At 37.3% G+C, this 21,120-nt stretch overlaps 1 protein-coding gene across 1 annotated transcript; it reads right to left on the minus strand.

Moving 5' to 3' along the window:
- Positions 1-8,194: 8,194 nt before the first annotated feature.
- LOC107710977 (protein shisa-6 homolog) lies at positions 8,195-19,278 on the minus strand. The gene is made up of 3 exons (XM_016515874.1): positions 19,225-19,278; positions 15,544-15,669; positions 8,195-9,440 (listed from the first exon to the last, which is right to left on the minus strand). The coding sequence occupies exons 2-3, from the start codon at positions 15,656-15,658 to the stop codon at positions 8,812-8,814; spliced, it is 744 nt and encodes a 247-aa protein (XP_016371360.1). The 5' UTR covers positions 15,659-15,669; positions 19,225-19,278; the 3' UTR covers positions 8,195-8,811.
- Positions 19,279-21,120: the final 1,842 nt, after the last annotated feature.

The following is a 21,120-nucleotide window of genomic DNA, read 5'->3' on the forward strand; positions in this document are numbered from 1 at the left end:
CTTTGTCTGTTGTTGTCCTGTAAAGGTTGTTTTGTGTGCTTCTTGTCTCGTCTTTCCATTGCCATTGCCAAGTCTTTACTTTACTTTGTGTTTTTGTTTAACAAATCCTTTTTTAACTGCATTTGGATCCTCTGCTTCAACTGCACTAACGTTACAATATACTGTTGTAGTCAACATTTTACATACACTTTGCAGTATCTGCAAAATGTTAATTATTTGACCAAAATAAGAGGAATCATATAAAATGCATGTTATTTTTTATTTAGTACTGACCTGAATAAGATATTTCACATAAAAAACGTTTACTCCACAAGAGAAAATAATAGTTGAATTTCTAAAAATGACCCTGTTCAAAAGTTTATATATTGATTCTTAATACTGTTTTTACCTGAATGATCCACAGCTGTTTTTTTTTTTTTTAATGATTGTTGTTCATGAGTCCCTTGTTTGTCCTGAACAGTTACACTGCCTGCTGTTCTTCAGAAAAATCCCACTAATTCTTTGGTTTTCCAGCATCTTTTGTGTATTTGAACCCTTTCCAAATGCGGAGTTTTGTGCATCGTATGTGTGTGTGCGCGCGCGTGTGTGTGTGAGAAAGAGAGAGACAGGGTCTTAACCGTGGCTTGTGTACTGCAAACACATACCGGCTTCATCACTGTGTCTGTCATGCGACTCTGTTGCCCTTTCGGGCTTGAACTGATGGTGGGGGATGAAAACCTTTTTAATTTGAAGATCAGTGTAAATTGAACTTATTTTGTCTTCTGGGAAACATAAGTATTTTCTGTAGCTTCTGAAGGGCAGTACTAAATAAAAATATATGATATTTAGGCAAAATAAGAAAAAGAAAATGTACACATCATTCTGTTCAACATTCTGTTCTTTACACCCCTGGCTCGTAATGCATGGTTTTTCCATCTGAATCATCAGTGAGTGTTTGAACCTTCTGTAATAGTTGCATTGTTACATGTCTGTGGTTTTCTGTCTCTGTGTTTCCCCTGTGACCTAGTTTTCCCCAGTCTGTTTAATTAGTCATTCTGTTCACCTGGTGTCTTGTTCATTTTGTTTGGTTCATGTTTATAAGCCCTCAGTTAAAACTTAGTCTTTATCCGTTCTTATCTATGTGAAGTTGGTTTCTGTGCCTTGTCTCCTGGATTTATCTAATTAAAAGACTTTTCTTTGATCTCATCCATCCTCGTACAATTTGTATGACCAACACGTTACAGAAGAACGGACCAATGTTTTTTGCGGCATTTTTGTTTCCTTTTTTCCCACTCCTCTGTCACCATGGACAATCCTGATGTTGCCCTGCTATGCCTGGAGCAGAGGGACTGCTCCCTGGAGTCTCACACCAGGGATTTTTTGGAGTTGGCGTGCCAAACGCACTATCCAGGCCGCTCGCTTTGCGTGTTTTACATCTCAAGCCTCAGTGAGCGGTCTAAGGCACGCCTCCCCGGGAGTGGTCCTCGGTCCAATTTTGCCGCATGTGTGGAGTGGGTGCTGGAAAATAATGGACTATATTTCTCTGTCTGCCCCGCTGAGGAGGATATCTCCAGCCCCACACCCGAACCAGAGACCAGCCAGCCATCATCCCGCTGCACGGAGCAATCGCTTGAGCCCACCGCAGACGGAGAGCCTGAGCCTGACATGACACATGAGCCAGCGCATAAACCCGCGACTGAGCTGATCATTGCCCCGGAGCCTGAGCCTCAAGAATCGTCTGACCAGGTGCGTGAGCCGGCAACATCGTCAGTCGGAGTACTGGTGGAGATCGAGGGCTTGGAGGGAAGCCCTGCCTACACTCCCGCCGCTGAGGGTGAGCTGCAACTGGTAACTGGACTATATCATGAGGAACGTATGGACATTTTTCAAATGGACTTAATAGACTGGTTTGGGGAGGTAATACCCAAAGTCTCCTATGTCTCCTGCGTCTCCGCTGGTTCTGTCCAGCCCTGAATCTCCTGCGTCTCCGCTGGCTCCGCCCAGCTCCTGTTCTCCTGTGTTCCCTCCCAGCCTCCTTCTCCCGCCTCCTCTCCTGCCTCCTCTCCTAAAACCAGCCAGTTCCTCAGCCCTGTCTCCGCTGGTTTCTCTCAGTCCCTCAGCTCACCCTCAGTCAGTGCCATCTGGGCACTCTGATCCACCTCAGGACTTCTAGTCTCCAGCTCTGCCCAGGCATGAGGATCCCCTGTCTCCGCCTCCAGCCTCTGAGTCCTGGACTCCACCTCGGTCCTTCAACCAATCGGCTCCGCCTTGGCTCCTAGCTCCTTCGTCTCCACCGTGGCCTGTTATCCCACTGGCTCCGCTGGGCTCCCTTGTGCCTCTGGCTCCGCCTTGGTCTGTCGTCGACCATCTGCCGCCTCGGGACTCCACTCCTCCGGCTTCCCCTGCGATCTTCCGGATCCCCGCCTCCACCTCGGTTGCCTGAGCCTTCAGCTCCACCTTGGCCCTCTGGGATTCTCTGTGTCACCCTAGCTCTCCATCTGCTCTGCTCCACCTGGGTCTCCACCACCAGTGGCTCCGTCTCCATCGCTCGTCCCCAGGGTATTGTCTGCCAATCCTCCACCATATCTCCTCCCTTCCTCGACTCCGCCCTGGGGCCTTGTCCTGGCTGGTATCTGGATCTTCATCTGGCTCCTCCTGGCTTCCCCTTGGCTCCTCCCACCCTCCACTCCCCCATGGACTTTTTTGGACTCTTTTAGTTTCTGCCCCTCTCCTGCTCCACGTCCCCCTCCAGAACCCCCACCCTCCCTCCTCAGTTGGACTCTATATAGCGCGAGGTCGCGCCTTCCCGGAGGGGGGGCGATCTGTTACATGTCTGTGGTTTTCTGTCTCTGTGTTTCCCCTGTGACTTAGTTTTCCCCAGTCTCTATAATTAGTCATTCAGTTCACCTGGTGTCTTGTTAATTATCCCACTAGTTCCCTTTGTTTGGTTCATGTTTATAAGCCCTCAGTTCAAACTTAGTCTTCGTCCGTTCTCATCTATGTGAAGTTGGTTTCCGTGCCTTGTCTCCTGGAGTTATCTAATTAAAATACTTTTCTTTGATCTCCTTCATCCTCGTGCAGTCTGTATGACCAACATGTTACATGCACATGAGTCCCTCAGTTATCCTCAGTGTGAAAAGATGTTCAAATTCAAAATATGCAAAAGATGCTGGAAAACCAAAGAATTTGTGGGACCTGAAGGATTTTTCTGAAGAACAGCAGGCAGTTTAACTGTTCAGGACAAACAAGGGACTCATGAACAAGTATCACTAAACAAAAAAAAACAAATGTTTTGGTAAAATAATTAACATTTTGCAGTTACTGTTGTAATTTTGACCACAACATATTATATATATATATATATATATATATATATATATGATTGAGCATTTGACATCTATTGTGTTCAAACTAACCTCATACTTTTTTTCCCATCTAAATGCAAATGTTTTGACTCGATAACAGCAGGCATCATATCTGTGGCCCATTTACAGTGCTGTTGTGAAGAATTAGAGCTCGCTGTCGCAGGCATTGTTCTTGTGTCCGGAAAGATGTATCACCCCACAATCACTGAGTGTAAAGGGACGGAGGCGTTTGTGTTGTGATGGAACAGGACCAGCCATTCTGCTGCTTTCACATTCATTTTAGACTTGGGCTTTTAAAGGGGTCACACCGTGAAAAAAAAAAGAGTTCAGTGAATGTACTGTAAGTTTTAGTCTTACTGAAAGAGCATGTACTGAAACAAATACTGATTATTTTAAGACTGCACAGAAAGTTTATGCATTTATATCCACTTATCCATATATATATATATATATATATATATATCATCACTGTTGTTGTTCAATATTCTAAAAAATGTACAGTAATATATAGAGCCTTATTGAATAATTATTTTCATTTTATATGACATTACAAAACATAATATATGTTCATAATATAACAATTTCATATTACAAAATATGGAAGTTTTTGTATAGTATCAATAAATGTGGTATTTTGTACCTAATAACATGTTTAGCATTTTTAGATTTTTACATTTTTTTTGGTGTAGCAAAAAATGCATTGTTTTGTACCAAATATTATTTTTACCATGGCAATTTCTGTCCTTTTTATTACACCATTTATATATATTAAACTTCTGTTGCTGCAATTCAACATTATAGAAAAAAAAACACAATAATATGGAACCTCATTAAAAATCACAACTATCCATCTTATAAACATAATTAAAAACTATAATACTTGCAGCAAACATCTGGTCCTCATCAGCCGACAGATGCATTCCTAAGTAAAGTTGATGATGTTTCTGATATTATGAATAATTTGCACTACAAGACCCGCCTTCCCTCTGAAAACAGACCTGAGAAAACACAAACAAAACCGCCTTAAAAGCAAGATCAAACTATCGCATCAAAGGGAAATCAGTGTTCACCATCTGTTACTGAACAAAGACTTTTGTCATCACTCTTTACAAAAGCACCTTCAGCGAAACGGCGAAACTCCTGGGGGTGTATTCCAGAAAGCAGGTCATGTGACATACCCGGGTATGTTTGAGGATAAGCGAGCGGATAACCTCAGCTTTCGGTTCCAAAATCGGAGGTTACTTTCAGGGTATGTAAGTAACCATAGTAACTTGCTCTCTGAAGATAATAATGTTCCAGCTTGAGTCTTAACCAGGAACATGCTCGGAGTTGAATTAACTTACTCCCGGACGCGTTTTTGGAACCACATACCTCGAGTAGAAGGTTTGGGGTATGGCAGTGTGGACAGTCAAAACTACAGATCAAAATCACAAAAAATTCAGTGCCTGTTGGTAGACGAATCTGCCCACAAACACTGTCACTGACAGCTTTTGTAAAAGCACATGGAAAATAAGTAGATGTTGCCTGGAATAAAAGAAAAACAAGAAACTGATTAATGATGTAATTCTGATTGGATATAAAATACACTCCACTTCAAAGCTTCAACATTGTGTTATATGAGATTAGCACAATTCATTCACTTACCTAACTTTTCTGTGCGACGTTACAGCAATTTTCCACTCGTCATGATCATGTAGAAATGCAATAGGAACTGCAAAAATGATTATTTATACACTTAACAGCTTGAAAGTGCACATTTTAAGGGGGAAAAATAATGAAATTGCATTTAAAACAAATGAAAGATAAATTAAAAAGTTAAGAAATAGTTTTCTGCGGTTTAAATATTTTAAATAAATAATTTAATTAATTAAAATTTAAAAATAAAAATTATTTATTATGCACGTATGTTTTATACATTTATTATGTTTTTTTTGTTGTTTTTGTTTGTGGTAATCAATATTATTTTATAGTAACACTTTATTTTGATAGTCCACTTTAGACATTCTACTAACAATAAGTAACTTTGCAACTAGATGTCAACTAGCAGTCATTAGAGTATTAGTAGACTGTCTGCTTAATATCTTCTAGCACTTTATTTGGATGGGTCCACAACATACAACATACTGACTACAGTATAAGAAACTTTTTCTACTAACCCTAAACCTAACCTAACAGTCAACTCTGAGAGTTAGTAGACATGTAGTTGCAAATTAATGAGAATTAGTTGACATGTAGTTGCAAAGTTACTTATAGTTAGTAGAATGTCTAAAGTGGACTATCGAAATAAAGTGTTACCTTATTCTACAAATGCTGCCGACAGACCTTTTTTAAGCTTTATAACAGCCAAACAAATTAATTAAATTAAGGTTTTTAAATAAATAAATAAATAGGTGTAATTATTTTCTGTGGTTTAAAATAAATAAATAAATTGCGTTACTTCTGTTATTATGCTACAAATGCTGTTGATAGAGCTAAGCTTTATATATATATATATATATATACAAGTTCTATTGATAAAGTTTAACTTGCATTGAACCACAAACTTACATTTAATACCCATGTAAATGCTATTTTATCATCAGCAATTTTTGTTCATGTCACACAAATGTTTTAATGCCAATTTTAATCCAACATTTCCTAAACTAAAAAAAAAAAAAAAACACTTATCAAAGCTTAAGATAGGGGGTCCATGGGCGACCTTCAGCAAATCATACATTTCATTAAAACCTTATTTCTTAAGAACCTACACATTGAAAACAGCACAAATTCCCTGTAGTGTCCCTGTTGTGCCACACTATTGCAGACCATCATCGCTGTGGCAAAGCATCATGGGAAATCCTTGATGGACTGATAGTGAGCATTATAGCGAGAATGCTGTTAATTAACACCCTTCTCAAGAGTAAACTCCATTTGATTTGGTATAATAGCTTATCAAATGCATATCTTCCATTATCGTTAATTATCCGCCACTCAATTTTCTTTCCATAATTGCTTTCGATTGCTTTTGTCTGTTTGTTCAACATGTCAGAGATGTTGTGTCGGACAATCATAAAATCAAATGGAAATATGATTCCTATTCAAAACTAGCAGACAATGCGTATGAATGGCTAAATCAACCAAATTTATTCACCATTAGACTACAAGTACAGATTAGAAAACACACACACACACACATTACTGTACACATTTGTGTCGTCAGATATACTTTGGGTGGGTTGATTATGCTAGAAAATGTCCGAACGGAACCAATGAAAATGCAAAAAGCAACCCATAACCCACAAAGCCAACTCACTGTTTAACTGCAGCTAACCGAGCGTATTTACAAATCACCTACGCAGAATGAAACACTGTCACAGGTGCACTAAAAACTCAGTGACCGGCGTATCGTAGAAGAAACCCAGAAACAAAACAGAGATAACCCAGCTAACAAAGATACGTCCTAGGAATGTTTTGCTAACATTGTTATTAAGTTATAAAAATGTTGTTTCTGAACGTTCTCTAAATGTCCAGTTTATTTATTTATTTTTAAATCGTTGTTATGCAAACGTTTCAGGAACATTCCATTTTATAATTTTGCGAACAATATGGGAATGTTACTTTTGAATATGTAGTAACATTTAAAAAAACGTTCAGACGGGTTTGGGGGGGAAAATAAAGTTTTTATAATAATGTTTTGAGAACATTATTAAAGACCAGAGAACGTTGAACAAATGTTCTATTAACATTACTGGAAGAGCAACTACAGAGCTTAACTTGAAAAACATATAGGCAACATTCCATTTTATAATTTCGCAAACATTATGGGAATGTTACTTTTTATCATTTAAAAAACATTATACAAAGATCCCCAAAAAAATTTCAGTTTTACCATTTTGTAAAAATTATGGTAATGTTACTGTTAATTAACATTAACAGTAGGGGGCAGTCGTGACCTAATGAATAGAGAGTCTGACTTGTAACCCAAAGGTTGCAGGTTTGAGTCTCAGGTCTGGCAGGGATTGTAGGTGGGGGAGTGAATAACCAGCGCTCTCTTCCACTTTCAATACCACGACTGAGGTGAGACCCTTGAGCAAGGCACCGATCCCCCAACTGCTCCCCGGTTGCCGCAGCATTGGCTGCCCGCTGCTCCGGGGGTGTGTTCACTACTGTGTGTGTGCACTTGGATGGGTTAAATGCAGAGCACAAATTCCGAGTATACCATACTTGGCCACACTCACTCACTCACTTAATTGTTCTCTGACATTCAAAAGTAACATTAAAAAACGTTAGACAGACGTCCAGGTAAACCATTTCAAGGAAAAAAAAAAAGTTCCATGAACAATGTATAAATACTGTTGTTGTGCTAACATGTTTTTGTGGTAATCATTAGTATGCTACAAATGCTGTTGACAGAACAACTTGAAAATAGTTGGGGAAACATTATATATTTGATCAATTTACAAACATTATGCGAACGTTACTTTTGAATGTTTTCTGAATATTCTAAAAACAACTAGTAACAATAATAATAAAAAATAAAAAAACTGTTAGATGTATGTCCAGCTAAATGTTTCAGGATCAAAAGTTGTTTGTGCTAACGTTTTGAGAATGTTCTTAAAATCCAGATAACTTTGAATGAACATTCTATAAAGGTTACTGGAAGAACAACAACAAAATGATGTTAATAGAGCTTAATTTGAAAAAAAGAAAAAAAAAACACTGGGGAAACATTACATTTTGTCATTTTGCAAACATTATAAGAATATTTTTTGAATGTTCAAAAGTAACATTTTTAAAAAAATTCGATCATCCAGCCAAAATGTTTAAGGAACAAATGTTCCATAAACAATGTATAAATAATGTTTCTGTGCTAAAGTTTTGAGAACATTTTGAAAACACCAGATAACTTTAAACGAATGTTCTATTAACGTTTCTGATAGAACGTTTGTTCATAACTTTCCCAGAATGTTCGCTAAAGTTCTAAAAACGATCCCTGTTAGCTGGGAATGTGACAAAAGAAAGTAAAACAACGTCAGTCATCTATTGTGCTTTTAAACCCTTTCCCCACTTCGTTTTCGAAACGGGACGTGTTTTGAGAAGAGACACTTGCTAAAGTGCTTACGCCAGTTTATATTCAACCGCTATCGCTATTGTTTAGGATTCAAGTTAGAAATTATAAATCTATATAGGTTCCGATTTACTGTACGTATAAAGTTAGTGCAGGTTTCGCAGCAGTTCTGGAAAAATAGTTTCAGGTTTCTAGTCCGGCGTCTGCGCGTGAAGCCCTTGCATTTGCTCTACGTGCGAGAAGAAAGTCTAGATCCTTCCCAAGCCGACCCAGAACTGATGGAGTGGAAAGCTTGCGCTGGAAGCGGGAACGGGTCAAGGTGGGACGCTTAAAAAAAGAAACCTGTCGAAGTGGGCCACCGCCGCGGATTCCTCCAGCTGGATTGTTTGTTGACATCATTCGCTCTCCCGTCTCGCCCTCTCAGACAGTTACTTCAGTCTTGCTGGCGGTTCTGTACTGATGATGGTGATGTCCGGGGATATACTGCAGGTGGTCCACCGTATGCATGCGTCGGTTGGCGAACGCCTGCCTTTTGTTGCCCACCTGCGCGCTGTTAACAGTCAGTGTGTTGTAGGGCTCGTTGTTGCTGCTGCTGGGGTGCGAATGCATCTTCATCATTTTGTAGTGCCTGTCCATGACCGGTGTGGTCGGCACGAACATGTCCGTGTGCGACAGCGCCCGCGACATGGCCTTCTCGCGGAAATTGGAGCGCCGCAGGGAGAGCATCTTATCTGGCGAGAGCAGTGGGTCCTGGGAGAGCAGTCGGTCGGCCGACAGCAGCTGCTCCTCGGAGAGGATGCGTCCGTGGTACGGGGACAGACCGCCGGCGCCGCCGCTGTACGACGACAGGCCGTAGTCTCGGTGCGGTTTGGAGTGGGCGGGCGAGAGCACGTGGTCCTGGGACATGGCGCGCTGCACGCGTTTGGGCTTCTGGCGCTGCGCCGGCGGATCCACGCTCAGCTTAATCATGTGCGTCTGCAGGTTGCCGCCGCGATGCGTCGGATCAGGCAAATGGTGCTTGCGGATGTAGTACTCGTCGTCCTTGTCGCCTGAGGAAGAGAGCAGAGCAATGCTGTTAACGATAAACTAAAACATCTTACCGTATTGACCCGAATATAAGACGATGTTTTTTTCTTGGAAATACATCTGAAAAAACGCGGTCGTCTTATATTCAGGGTCTAGACTTTGACATGTCAATAACACACCCACAACAATAGGTGGCGCCAAATACGCATAAAACGAGTGTGCCATGAAATACGTAATGTAATGCGTGTTGGAAAGATCGCCAGTAAAAACAAAAGAAAAAGAAAACCTTACAGCTGCATGAGTCGTGACTAAAAAAGAATAAACAAATTTACCAATATATTCAAAATAACAAAACACAAGAAAAACAAGCAAAAAAAAATATATTGAAAAACATTAACATTACTTGAATGAACTGAAATAAACTGAAACTTAACTAAAATGAAAATGTATTTTGTTGCCAAGGGCAAACTACTTAAACGTAAACTATTGAAAAAAGATCTATGTTATTTGAATTGGTTAACTAATTAGTTATTAGTTAATTGAAGTAAAATTTAAATTACTCAAAGCAAAATTTAAAAAAGAAGTAAAACATTACTTAGTAAAACTAAGTTATAGTTAGTTATAATAACTAAATAAATAAAGTTAGTTAATAAATTATTAACTATTAAATTATTAAAGTTAGTTAATAAATTAGTTGCCAAGACAGCATTTAAACTAAAACTAAGTAAAAATGTATTACTTAATAAAAAAATGCTAAAAAATAAACAGATATTCAAATCTAAAAAACAACAAAAAACTAATAAAAACAACAAAAACAACATAATCACTAAAACTATTGAAAAACATTGATGTTAACTGAAATAAAATATAAAAAATATAATTTCAAACATTTAGAAATTTAGTTTAGTTTAAGCTTATGTATTAAAATTACTAAAACTAAAACAAAAAATTAAATAAAAAATCACAATAACTAAATAGACATATTGAAAACATAAACACACAATATATACTGTATATGCTATAATACTTTATTAATAATACTAAAATAACTGGATCAGTCACAAAAGCAGAAAACAAACACAGAACAAACTCTGACTGATAAGAACAAAAAGTATGTCCTAAGTTTGAATTTTATTACTTGGAGAAAAAAAAAAGTACAGCTGATGTGAAAGCTACAGGTCCTGCAGAAACGATTTTGCTGATGTAAAATACAGCACTAAATTGTGTTTTTATGTCTGTTTCCTCACTTTCTCAGGTTTTATTGCTCTGTTTATCTTTTCTTTGTTTTTCTCAACAATGGCACAGGAAACACAAAGTCGGAGTTGATGCAGCTATGATGAGTCTCTCTGGATTATAATACTTTATTAATAATACTAAAATAACTGGATCAGTCACAAAAGCAGAAAACAAACACAGAACAAACTCTGACTGATAAGAACAAAAAGTATGTCCTAAGTTTGAATTTTATTACTTGGAGAAAAAAAAAGTACAGCTGATGTGAAAGCTACAGGTCCTGCAGAAACAATTTTGCTGATGTAAAATACAGCACTAAATTGTGTTTTTATGTCTGTTTCCTCACTTTCTCAGGTTTTATTGCTCTGTTTATCTTTTCTTTGTTTTTCTCAACAATGGCACAGGAAACACAAAGTCGGAGTTGATGCAGCTATGATGAGTCTCTCTGGATCAGGGAAATGAATATGTGTGTGTGTGTGTGTGTGTTTATGTGGGACGTGTTGAGTTTGTTGAGGAGCAGATTAACTCAAGAATAGGGCATTTCTCCTGAGATGCTGCGACGGTTTTTATTTTTTTATTTATTTTTTTTTTACTTACTCATGAAACAGTAGGTGTTTGGGATGATTGCCGGACTGCATGCTATGTGCTTTATACTTCAAACACACACACACACACACACAGTCTGGTTAGCTATCTTTGTGGGGACTCTCCATAGGCGTAATGGTTTTTATACTGTACAAACGTACAAACCGTATTTTCTAGCGCCCTACACCTAAACCTACCCCTTACAGGAAACGTTCTGCATTTTTACTTTCTCAGAAAAACTAATTCTGTATGATTTATAAGCTTTTGTACCCATGGGGACCTCAATTTAGGTCCCCACCGTGACACAAGTCCCCATGAGTCTGTGTGTATTCACGTTAAAGTCCCCACCTGGATATATAAACCTGTACACACACACACACACACACACACACAAACCATTATGCAATTATGGGCTGCGCAAAAAATCTAATTGTGATTTTTCAGATACAAAATTTGATTTAAAGTGTGATTAAAGCTGTGGTTGTTTAATGACTACACAATTTGGCCAAATATATAATATTAAACTAAATACGAAAAAAAAAAATGAAATTCATAAATTACTATAGTAATATTTCACTGTAAAATAGAAAAAATTGGTTATTTAGGAATAATAATAAGAATTAAAAGAAAATAAGAATTTGATTATTATTATTTCTACTAAATAAAACATTCAACAAAATTAAAAAATATATATTGCTATTGTAATATTTCACTGTAAAATTAAAATAGGTATTTAGAAATAATAATAATAATAATAATTTATTTTACAGTGACAACTGTACAACTTTTAATATCTTATCAATAATAATAATAATAATTATTATTATTATTAATTATTATTGGTGTTTTTTTTACTGTTATATATCTATAATTATAACAGTCTATAAGTAATCTTATCTATATCAATATCTGAGTGCTTATTAATATCTGTGCTTATTTTTCACAACTGAATTTTGTGTTAAAATGTTTTAATTTATGGAAGTCCAAGCAAATTTTGACTCCAGGTTTATTCATCACACTCAAAATTAAGTACATTAACTTCTACCAAACAATCCTAAATCAAAACTTGTGTAAAAACTAAGTAAATTAATAAAACAATACATTTTACAACTTTTTTTATGTCACTAGCTTGTCGAGTATGTGTAACTACTTATCTAAAAGCATAGCTGTAAGTATTTGAACTGATGACAGGCTCCAGTTTTTAAGTAGCTTCCCCAAAATGGACAAGATGATTTCCTTTCTGAGCAGCAGTGGACAGATGCTGCAGCCGCAGATGAATGTGTTTGTGAGCGTTCAGTACGAGACCAGCTATCGATTCGCCGCTCGACTGTTTATCTTGGAGTTAATGAAGACAGGATCCTACAGCTGGCCGGCTGCTGTAGTTCAGAATTATCATCACTGACAGCACAGGCGGCCCAACACGCTCAAAGGCCGAATGTGCCGATGTGAGGGCATGACATTAGACATGAAAAGGTCAGGCGGACGGTCATGCCGGACCCCAGAGCTCAATTATCTGCTCAGATACAACGCTTTAGATCAGCGTGCAGTAATGCAATCTAATGCCACAGACGCACAATATCAGCTACTGGCCTTCCGGGATGAAGTGCGCTGGACGTCCCATCACACGAGGAGCGTGAGTGCTAATCTCTCAGGTCAGCTGCATTATGAGCCAAAGAGAGCAACCCTTTTATTACCTGTCTCTTATTTATTATGCTAAATATCTCTTTTTTTATTTAATTTAATGTTTATTCATGACCAGACAACCTATAAAAGCATGTCGTTTCCTCAAAATAATAAATGTAGTTTGAATTTTTTTACAGTTAAAGCTGATTTTGCATATTAATCCTGTAGAGCCTGATATATGGACAAAAAGTAGTCAGAAAAATCAAAATTTGTTGAAATGGAAGAGTCAGCAGAACCTCATTAAAGCTTGTTTCCAGCATGGAATAAAACAACAAAAAAGGTAATTGCAACTTTTTAGCTTTTTATATCTAAAATTCAAACTTCTTTTCTCAGAATTGCAAGATATAAACTCAGAATTGTGAGATATTAACCTGTAATCCTGAGAAAAAAGACTGTCTTGCGATATATAATCGAATAATTCTGAATACTTTTTTCTTTGCTGAATTCTGATTTTACATAGTTATGGCTTGTTTCCCACAAAATAAGTAAAATAAAAAAGGCAATTGCAACTTTTTATCTCACAATTCTGAGTTTGTGGCTCACATTTCTAACTTTTTTCTCAGAATTGTGAGAGAAAATGTTGCAATTACTATTTATTTTATTTTTATTTTATTTTATCCCGTAATTTGGTGCAGATACTGATATTTATATGGTAAAAAAGTAAGATGAAATCAAGTAAGCTTGTAAATCAATGAGATAACTGAAACATATCAGTTCTGGGGGCTCTGTCACGATAGTGGGTCTTGTCTTTGTTTTCTCCGGACTCCATTTCCCATAACCCCTGCCTAGGAACTCATTATCACACCACACCTGTTTCCCATCAGTGACACTATAAAGGTTGCACTCATCCACACACACATTGCTGATTATTGTTTAGCCTATGTTGTCTAGTTTCTGCCTTGTCTTTCCTTCGTGCTTTGTTCTTGGACTGTTTACCTGGTTTGTGATCGTTGACTGCCTGTTCTCTGGATTACTCTTTTGGATTACCCTGGATGTACTGTTTTGCTGGTGTTTTGGCCCTGCCTGTCCGACTACGCTTTAAATAAAGCCTGCACTTGGATCCTCAACCCCGTTGTCACGTCTCCTCGTTAACAGCATGTAGTAGATTGTGTGTAACAGGTTTTTCAAAGTTTTGATCTTGTTGATCATTTAGAAATGTGTGTATCAAATATGAAACAGTAGTATTTAAAGGGTTAATCCCATAAAATAGCATGTTATCTCTCTCTCTGCTCTGCGACCCTTCTCCCTATTAAAACCCTGAGTAATCGTTCTCCATTACCTTTCATTACTCTCAGGTCTGCCTCTGGTCGACTCACAGCAGGTGAAGCCCTAAATTACTCAAACAGCACTGCAAACAGGCACCAGAGGCACCATTATTTTACATCCCACAGTAAAGAAAATCCACATTAACGCTCCAACATGTCTGTAGCATGTCTATGACTATTCATGTCTGTCTACAGAAATGACTAATGTGTTTTTTTTGTGATTTTTATTCTCTGTAATTCATGGTAAGTTTGTTTTTGAAATCCGTGTCCATTTAAAACTTTATTATTAATTCCTCTTGGTTTTCAATCTTGTAATTTTCTTCATTCAGTGTTGAATGTCATTGATTAGCGAGCTGTAGTGTTGCCCATCTGATCATAATGGCTCAGGACTATGTTAACGCAGCATGTCAGTACTTTCATGTTTAATTTATCCTGCCCTTTTGTATTTAATGAAAGCCGGTCGGCTAGTTATTTTTCATTTAGCAGGTGCTTTTATCCGCAGTGCATGTATTCTAGTTGCAGTCCCTGTGGAGACGAGCGTCCTGCGCAAGGACACTGAAGTGACAGCAGATCACAAACTTTCTAATTTAAGACACAACCTACAAGTTTGGGGTCAGATTGAAGAGTTCATTTGCAAAAACAGATAACTCATTGTTTTTAACAATTTTCAAAAATCATGTTATTTCATTGTGCATTCCAATTAATCTCAATTGAACACTGCAGTTGGGTTATTTTTTATTTTTGAAAATTAAAATTTTTTTATCTGTTTTTGCAAATAAACTCTTTGTATGTTTTTTTAAATATAATTTTTCACATCTCTTCAGCTCACCAAGGCTGCATTTATTTGATTCAAAATACAGTAAAAGCAGTAATATTGTGAAATATTAGTACAATTTAAAATAACTCTTTTCTATGTGAATATATTGTAGAATGTAATTTATTTTTGTGATCAAAGCTGAATTTTCAGCATCATTACTCCAGTCTTCAGTGTCACATGATCCTTCAAAAATCATTCTAATATGCTGATTTGCTGCTCAAGAAACATTTCTGATTATTATCAATGTTGAAATCAATCAATCAATCTTTGATGAATAGAAAGTTCAAAAGAACAGTATTTATGTGAAACTGAACATTTTTGTATGATCATAAATGTCTTTACTATCACTTTAGTTCAGGTTTACTGTATTTTTGAACAAATAATAGCAGCCTTGGTGAGCAGAAGAGACATCTTTCACTATTGCGAATCCATCTTATGCAATTCTTGTAGAATTTGTCATGTGAATTCTGCACATAAATGTATGAAAATGAATCTCTCGGTCTCTTATATAGGATGGATAATAATGAAGGGAGGAGTATGTACTTAAGTCTGCTTTCATGGCCATCTCGTAGGACGGTGGGAGGTGTGTGAGGTTCTGGAAGGACCGGGAGAACGACAGGTCGTATGGCTCTGTCTGGGATGTCAGGATATTGTTCATTCTTGGCTTCTCTGCAGGGTAGAAAGGGAAAAAAAGAGGCAGAGTGAGAAAGAGAGAGAAAGATGAAACACATCCTATATAAGAGAAAGCAGTTCCAGCTCAGTGTATGCAGGCCTCCATGGCATCTGTCTGAGAGTGTGTGTGTTGGAATAATATTTGAAGAACTTGTTTAATGAGGGTGAGTGTTGGTCCAGGCAGCTGCTCAGCCAATAAAACACTTGTTGGGAATGTCGTTCCCTCATTTTAACTGTGTGCTCATGGGACTATGAACTGCCAGGCCTGGGATTTGCAGGCTATTTTCAAAGGCTTGTGTTTCTAGACTTGTATATATGACATTACATAGGTGCACATATACTAGACCACATATACACTGCAAAACATGATTTTCTTACTCAGTGTTTTTGTTTTGTTTACTAGTAAAAATTCTAAACTTATAGTTCACCCAAAAATGCAAATTTCTTACAAACGCACAGTTTTTCTCTTCACAAGACATTAACTGATGGACTGGAGTGATGTGGATTACTTGTGGATTATTGTGATGTTTTTATCAGCTGTTTGGACTCTCCATGATTTTCTTACTCAGTGTTTTTGTTTTGTTTACTAGTAAACATTAACTCACATTAACTGATGGACTGGAGTGATGTGGATTACTTGTGGATTATTGTGATGTTTTTATCAGCTGTTTGGACTCTCATTCTGACGGCACCCATTCACTGCAAAGGATCCATTGCTGAGCAAGTGATGCAATGCTACATATCTCCAAATCTGATGAAGAACAAACTCATCTACATCTCTGATGGCCTGAAGGTGAGCACATTTTCAGCAAATGTTCATTTTTGGGTGAAGCAAAATTTATAAAGTATCAAACCATCAAAATTAAATGACTTCATGTTTAAATCAAGAACAAATATCTGCCAATGGGGCAGGGATGTGTTAATTTTTTTTGTTCAATACACTGGTGCTACAGAGGTTGAAAGTGTTGTAGCCAACCCAGTCTCATGGCAAATACGTACCTGGGGGCACATTTTTCTCCTACACTTCATCAAAATATAAAATTAAAAAAAATGGCAGACATTTAGGCCAAAGTGGGCAAAGATAAAAAGCCTTGTCATCATTTTATCTTTGTTATTAGAAAATAAGTATGTTTAGATACCCACATTCTTTAAAATATCTTCTTTTGTGTTCAGCACAAGCAATAATTTAATACAGGTTTGGGACAACATGTGAATGAGCAAATAATGACAGAAATAAAATTTTTGGGTGAACTCTCCCTTTAATGACAAGCGGCAGCTTGTTTAGTTCTGTTGCTTTAAGAGCTGCACGCATCTGTTTCTCTCTCAACAGTTTACTTTCATTTTAGACATACCCAACTGTGTTTATATGTAAACCTTGTGTGTTTTTGACATTATTAGATGCAAAGTCAATCAGACACAAAAGACAACTTAGTCTAGTAATCATGCACTGTTTTAGTGTGCGGTGTGTGCGCGCTTCATGTGTACGTTCTAGGGTGGCCGAGAAGTGCAAAGCAAATCACAATTCTGAAAACAAAACAACAAAGCTGCGTTATGAACACGCAAAACTGCATCGCACGCGTGCTACAGTGGTAAATTTGTTCATCGCACAGACCAGCTTTTTCGTAGCACATGCAACATATATGTCGCACTGTACAGCCCTGCAATGGGGTGAGAAAAATAAACTGGTTTTTTCTCGTCGCTTTGGCCTGACACGGCATCACAGTATGGTAAGGGGTGTAACATTTCCGTCACACGCTTGAGGTATTTGGCCAATCACAACGCACTGGATAACTGGCCAATCACAGCACACCTCACTTTTCAGACCGATGAGCTTTGTAAAAATCGACACGTTTCAGAAAGGCGGGGCATAGAAGAGAAACAATAATGTACAGTATGTGGAAAATAATGTGTTTTTTGAACCTTAAACCGCATAAACACATTTCATTACACCAAATAGACAAAATAATGTTCTTTTTAGCAACATCATATGACCCCTTTAATTTTCACTGTGTAATCCACTATTTTGTAGGCAGTGGTCAAAATGACAATTTTGTCAAATACGATAAGTATAAGCTAAATTAAAAGTGACCCACATTTGATTTGAAATTTAACAATTTGCCCATGGAGATACACTGAGATCCCCATATCTATAGGATTAAACCTTAGAGGACCTTAAAAATGAAGATACCAAAAGAAAAGTTTGTTAATAACCAAAATCTAAAAGCTTATTAAGATATCCTTAATACTGCTTGCGGTACAGGCATGCACACTTTGGAAAAATAATTGTTTTGGCTCTTAGACACAAATCTATCAGATGTATGCAAAGTGACCACATTTGGTTTTTGACAACTGGAAACGTTTACAATTTACTCCTGGAGCCATATTGTGATCCCCATATCTCTGGGATTGAACAATACTGGGCCTTAAAAATAAAGATGCCATAAGAAATCTTTGTTAAGAACCAAAATCTAGAAGGATATTTATTTAATACCTCTTGAGTTACAGGCATGCAAACTTTGGAAAAAACAACATGAAAAGTGCTTTTTCCCCATTTTTGAACTGTCACCGTTGGCATATAATGCATTTACTAAAGTCGACAGATTTCACTAGTAGACCTACCAATCTTTGTGTAAAAATAACATGATGCAGCAATCTTTCTCAAGTAATTTTTCCTCCATGCAATTTGGCTCCAAATCTCAGGTAAAACGTCATTTTGACTACCCTCTATAAAATAGTGGATCACTCAGTAAATGTTCATCCATGGCATTTAATATTTTGCCTTTCTTTTCATTTATGCATTTTTTTTTTCACCAGAAAAAAAGATCAAAATCAAAAGTTTTAGCCAGGGACCTCTGGTGGAGTTGACACAGATACTATATAATGGAGTGAGCTGATATTAACTGATATCTAGCACACAAGAAGTTTGATTTAATTGAGTGCATAAACTAATAGCATCACCGTTCCACCGCGAGAGATGTGACCGATGTGTGCTTACGCTCTGAAAAGCTTTTTCACACAAAATCAAATTTGGGAAGACGAGATATAGTCAGAACAATTACAACTGTGGCTTTTCAATAACGTCGGCAAACTGTGCAGATCCGATTAGCATACTGTTTTGTTACACAATCCTCCCTGCTAGCGGGGCCATTTACAGGCTAAGCTTTTAATTTCCTGTCAAGAGGCAGTTTTTTTGTCAAAACCCTGCCTTTTTTTTCATCCCAATCAAATTTTGGGTGAAAGGCATCTCTGATCTCGAGGGCTGTCGGGGAGTTAAGCATCTTGAGTAATGGAGATTATCAGCGCTCATCTGGATGAGGCTAATTACGAAAATCTTTTCTGGAGATAAAATCTATCTCCATTAATTACTCCAATCTGATATTATACACCACGTCCTTCACCCTTCAAACCATCTGGATGTGGAAGACGCTGATAATATCGAGATGTCATATCACAAATCAATTCAACTCTGAGCCGCTTTTGAGCGTCATTTTCGTACTGCAAACGAAATGAATGATTGGGATTTACTGGAAACAAAGATATCGAACAACTCACCGATTTTGGGTGTGTGTGACCCAGTGAGATCCAGATGGCTGGTGTAGTCGTGTGGATGGTTACCTGTCAAAAGAAAACCAAGGAAAAACTGGTGTGGTTTAATGTATTCCATACCAATTAATCAACGTGACAGAGTCTGTGGCATTTTTACATGAAAACGCAGCATTCCAGACACTTTTTCCGACCGGCAGATGCTTCTAGAAGACAATGTGTCTGTGTTTACAATGGAAAACATCTGTATAGCACCCGAAAGACGAGCAGAAATCGTCCCCCACCCCCCGAGATTTATCAGGAACACACACAGAAAAGTTTTAGAGAGCAAAACAAGATCAAATCAACAAGTACACTGTAATAACTGCAGCTTTAAGCCTTTAAACAAATAACGAAAAACTAATAAAAGCGATATTGCTCCATTTCTGCTAGACATCAGCGTTTACTCTTGAAACTGAAATTAAACTATATGATCTCAGGGATACAGGGTTCATGCAAGGACTGCCTGAAAACAACAGATTTGTACATTTTCTGAGAAAGAAGTGCATGTTGCTTATACAACTCGTAAAAAGTTTTCAACATAAGTCTCTTCTGCTCAGCAAAGCTTCATTTATTTAATTAAAAATAAAGAAAAAACAGTAAAAATGTGAAATATTATTACAATTTAAAACAGCTGTTTGCTGTGTGAATATATTGTAAAATGTAATTTATTGCTGTGATGTAAAGCAGAATTTTCAGCATCATTACTCCAGTCTTCAGTGTCACATGATCCTTCAGAAATCATTCTAATATGCTGATTTGCTGCTCAACATTTCTTATTATCATCAATGCTGATAACAATTGTGCTGCTTCATAAACTGTGATACGGGAAAGATTAAAATAATAATAATAATAATAATATTTGTATTATTTAAAGACGTTTATAATGTTACAAAAGATTTCTATTTTCAAACAAATCCTGTTCTTCTTAACTTTCTATTCATCAAAGAATCCTGAAAAAAAGTTTCACAGTTTCTATGAAAATATTAAGCAGGAAAATAATCAATCATCAGTCATGACTGATAATAACTGAGCTGCAAATCAGCACATTAGAATGATTTCTGAAGGATCATGTGACACTGAAGACTGGAGTAATGATGCTGAAAAAGCGCTTTGCATCACAGGAATGAATTACATTTTACAGTATATTCACAGCGAAAACAGTTCTTTTAAATTCATGGATATTACATAATTTAACTGTATTTTTGATCAAATAAATGCAGCCTTGGTGAGCAGAAAAGACTTAAAGAATATGAATTATTCCAAAGTTTCTGTGCTGCAAGATAAGCTACAAATTTCAATATTTTAGTTTGTTTTCTTCAATTCATTAACCCCAAGTACAAGTCACAGCAATAGTCATTGACATAGCAATCACTCTTAATGATCAACCACAGCTGTGTTGTAATTATAAATCAATTGATATTCATATTTACTCAGTGTCTTAACGTTCAGAGGTTTGGAATCACGCTTATGAATTTCCAAAGACGTGTCTAGGGTTTTTATCTAGCGTTTTGCATTCAGTAGACAAATAAAATCTGCGTTAAATGCGACCCCGGGACACTTCAGTGTCATTTACACAATTATATCTCATTAGCAAACGACACCGCTGATAACAACCGCATGCAAACCCAGTGTTAATATGTGATTAACATCAGCGCATTCGACCGGCTTCAGTTTCGCTATAACGCAGTCGCAAATCAACACTGACACGTTATCTGTTTACAACGATCTTAGCGTGAAATAAGCTTGTAAACAACAACGTGTGCGTGATTTCGCTCTAAAACAAAAGTTTACTTCTCTCGCTGGACGTCCCGAGAGACAAAGCAGAAAAACATGTCGTGTTCGGTGCTTTCAAGCCATCACAGA

Source organism: Sinocyclocheilus rhinocerous, unplaced genomic scaffold (assembly GCF_001515625.1).
Source record: "Sinocyclocheilus rhinocerous isolate Xijiao unplaced genomic scaffold, SAMN03320098_v1.1 scaffold146, whole genome shotgun sequence".
NCBI lineage: Eukaryota > Metazoa > Chordata > Actinopteri > Cypriniformes > Cyprinidae > Sinocyclocheilus > Sinocyclocheilus rhinocerous.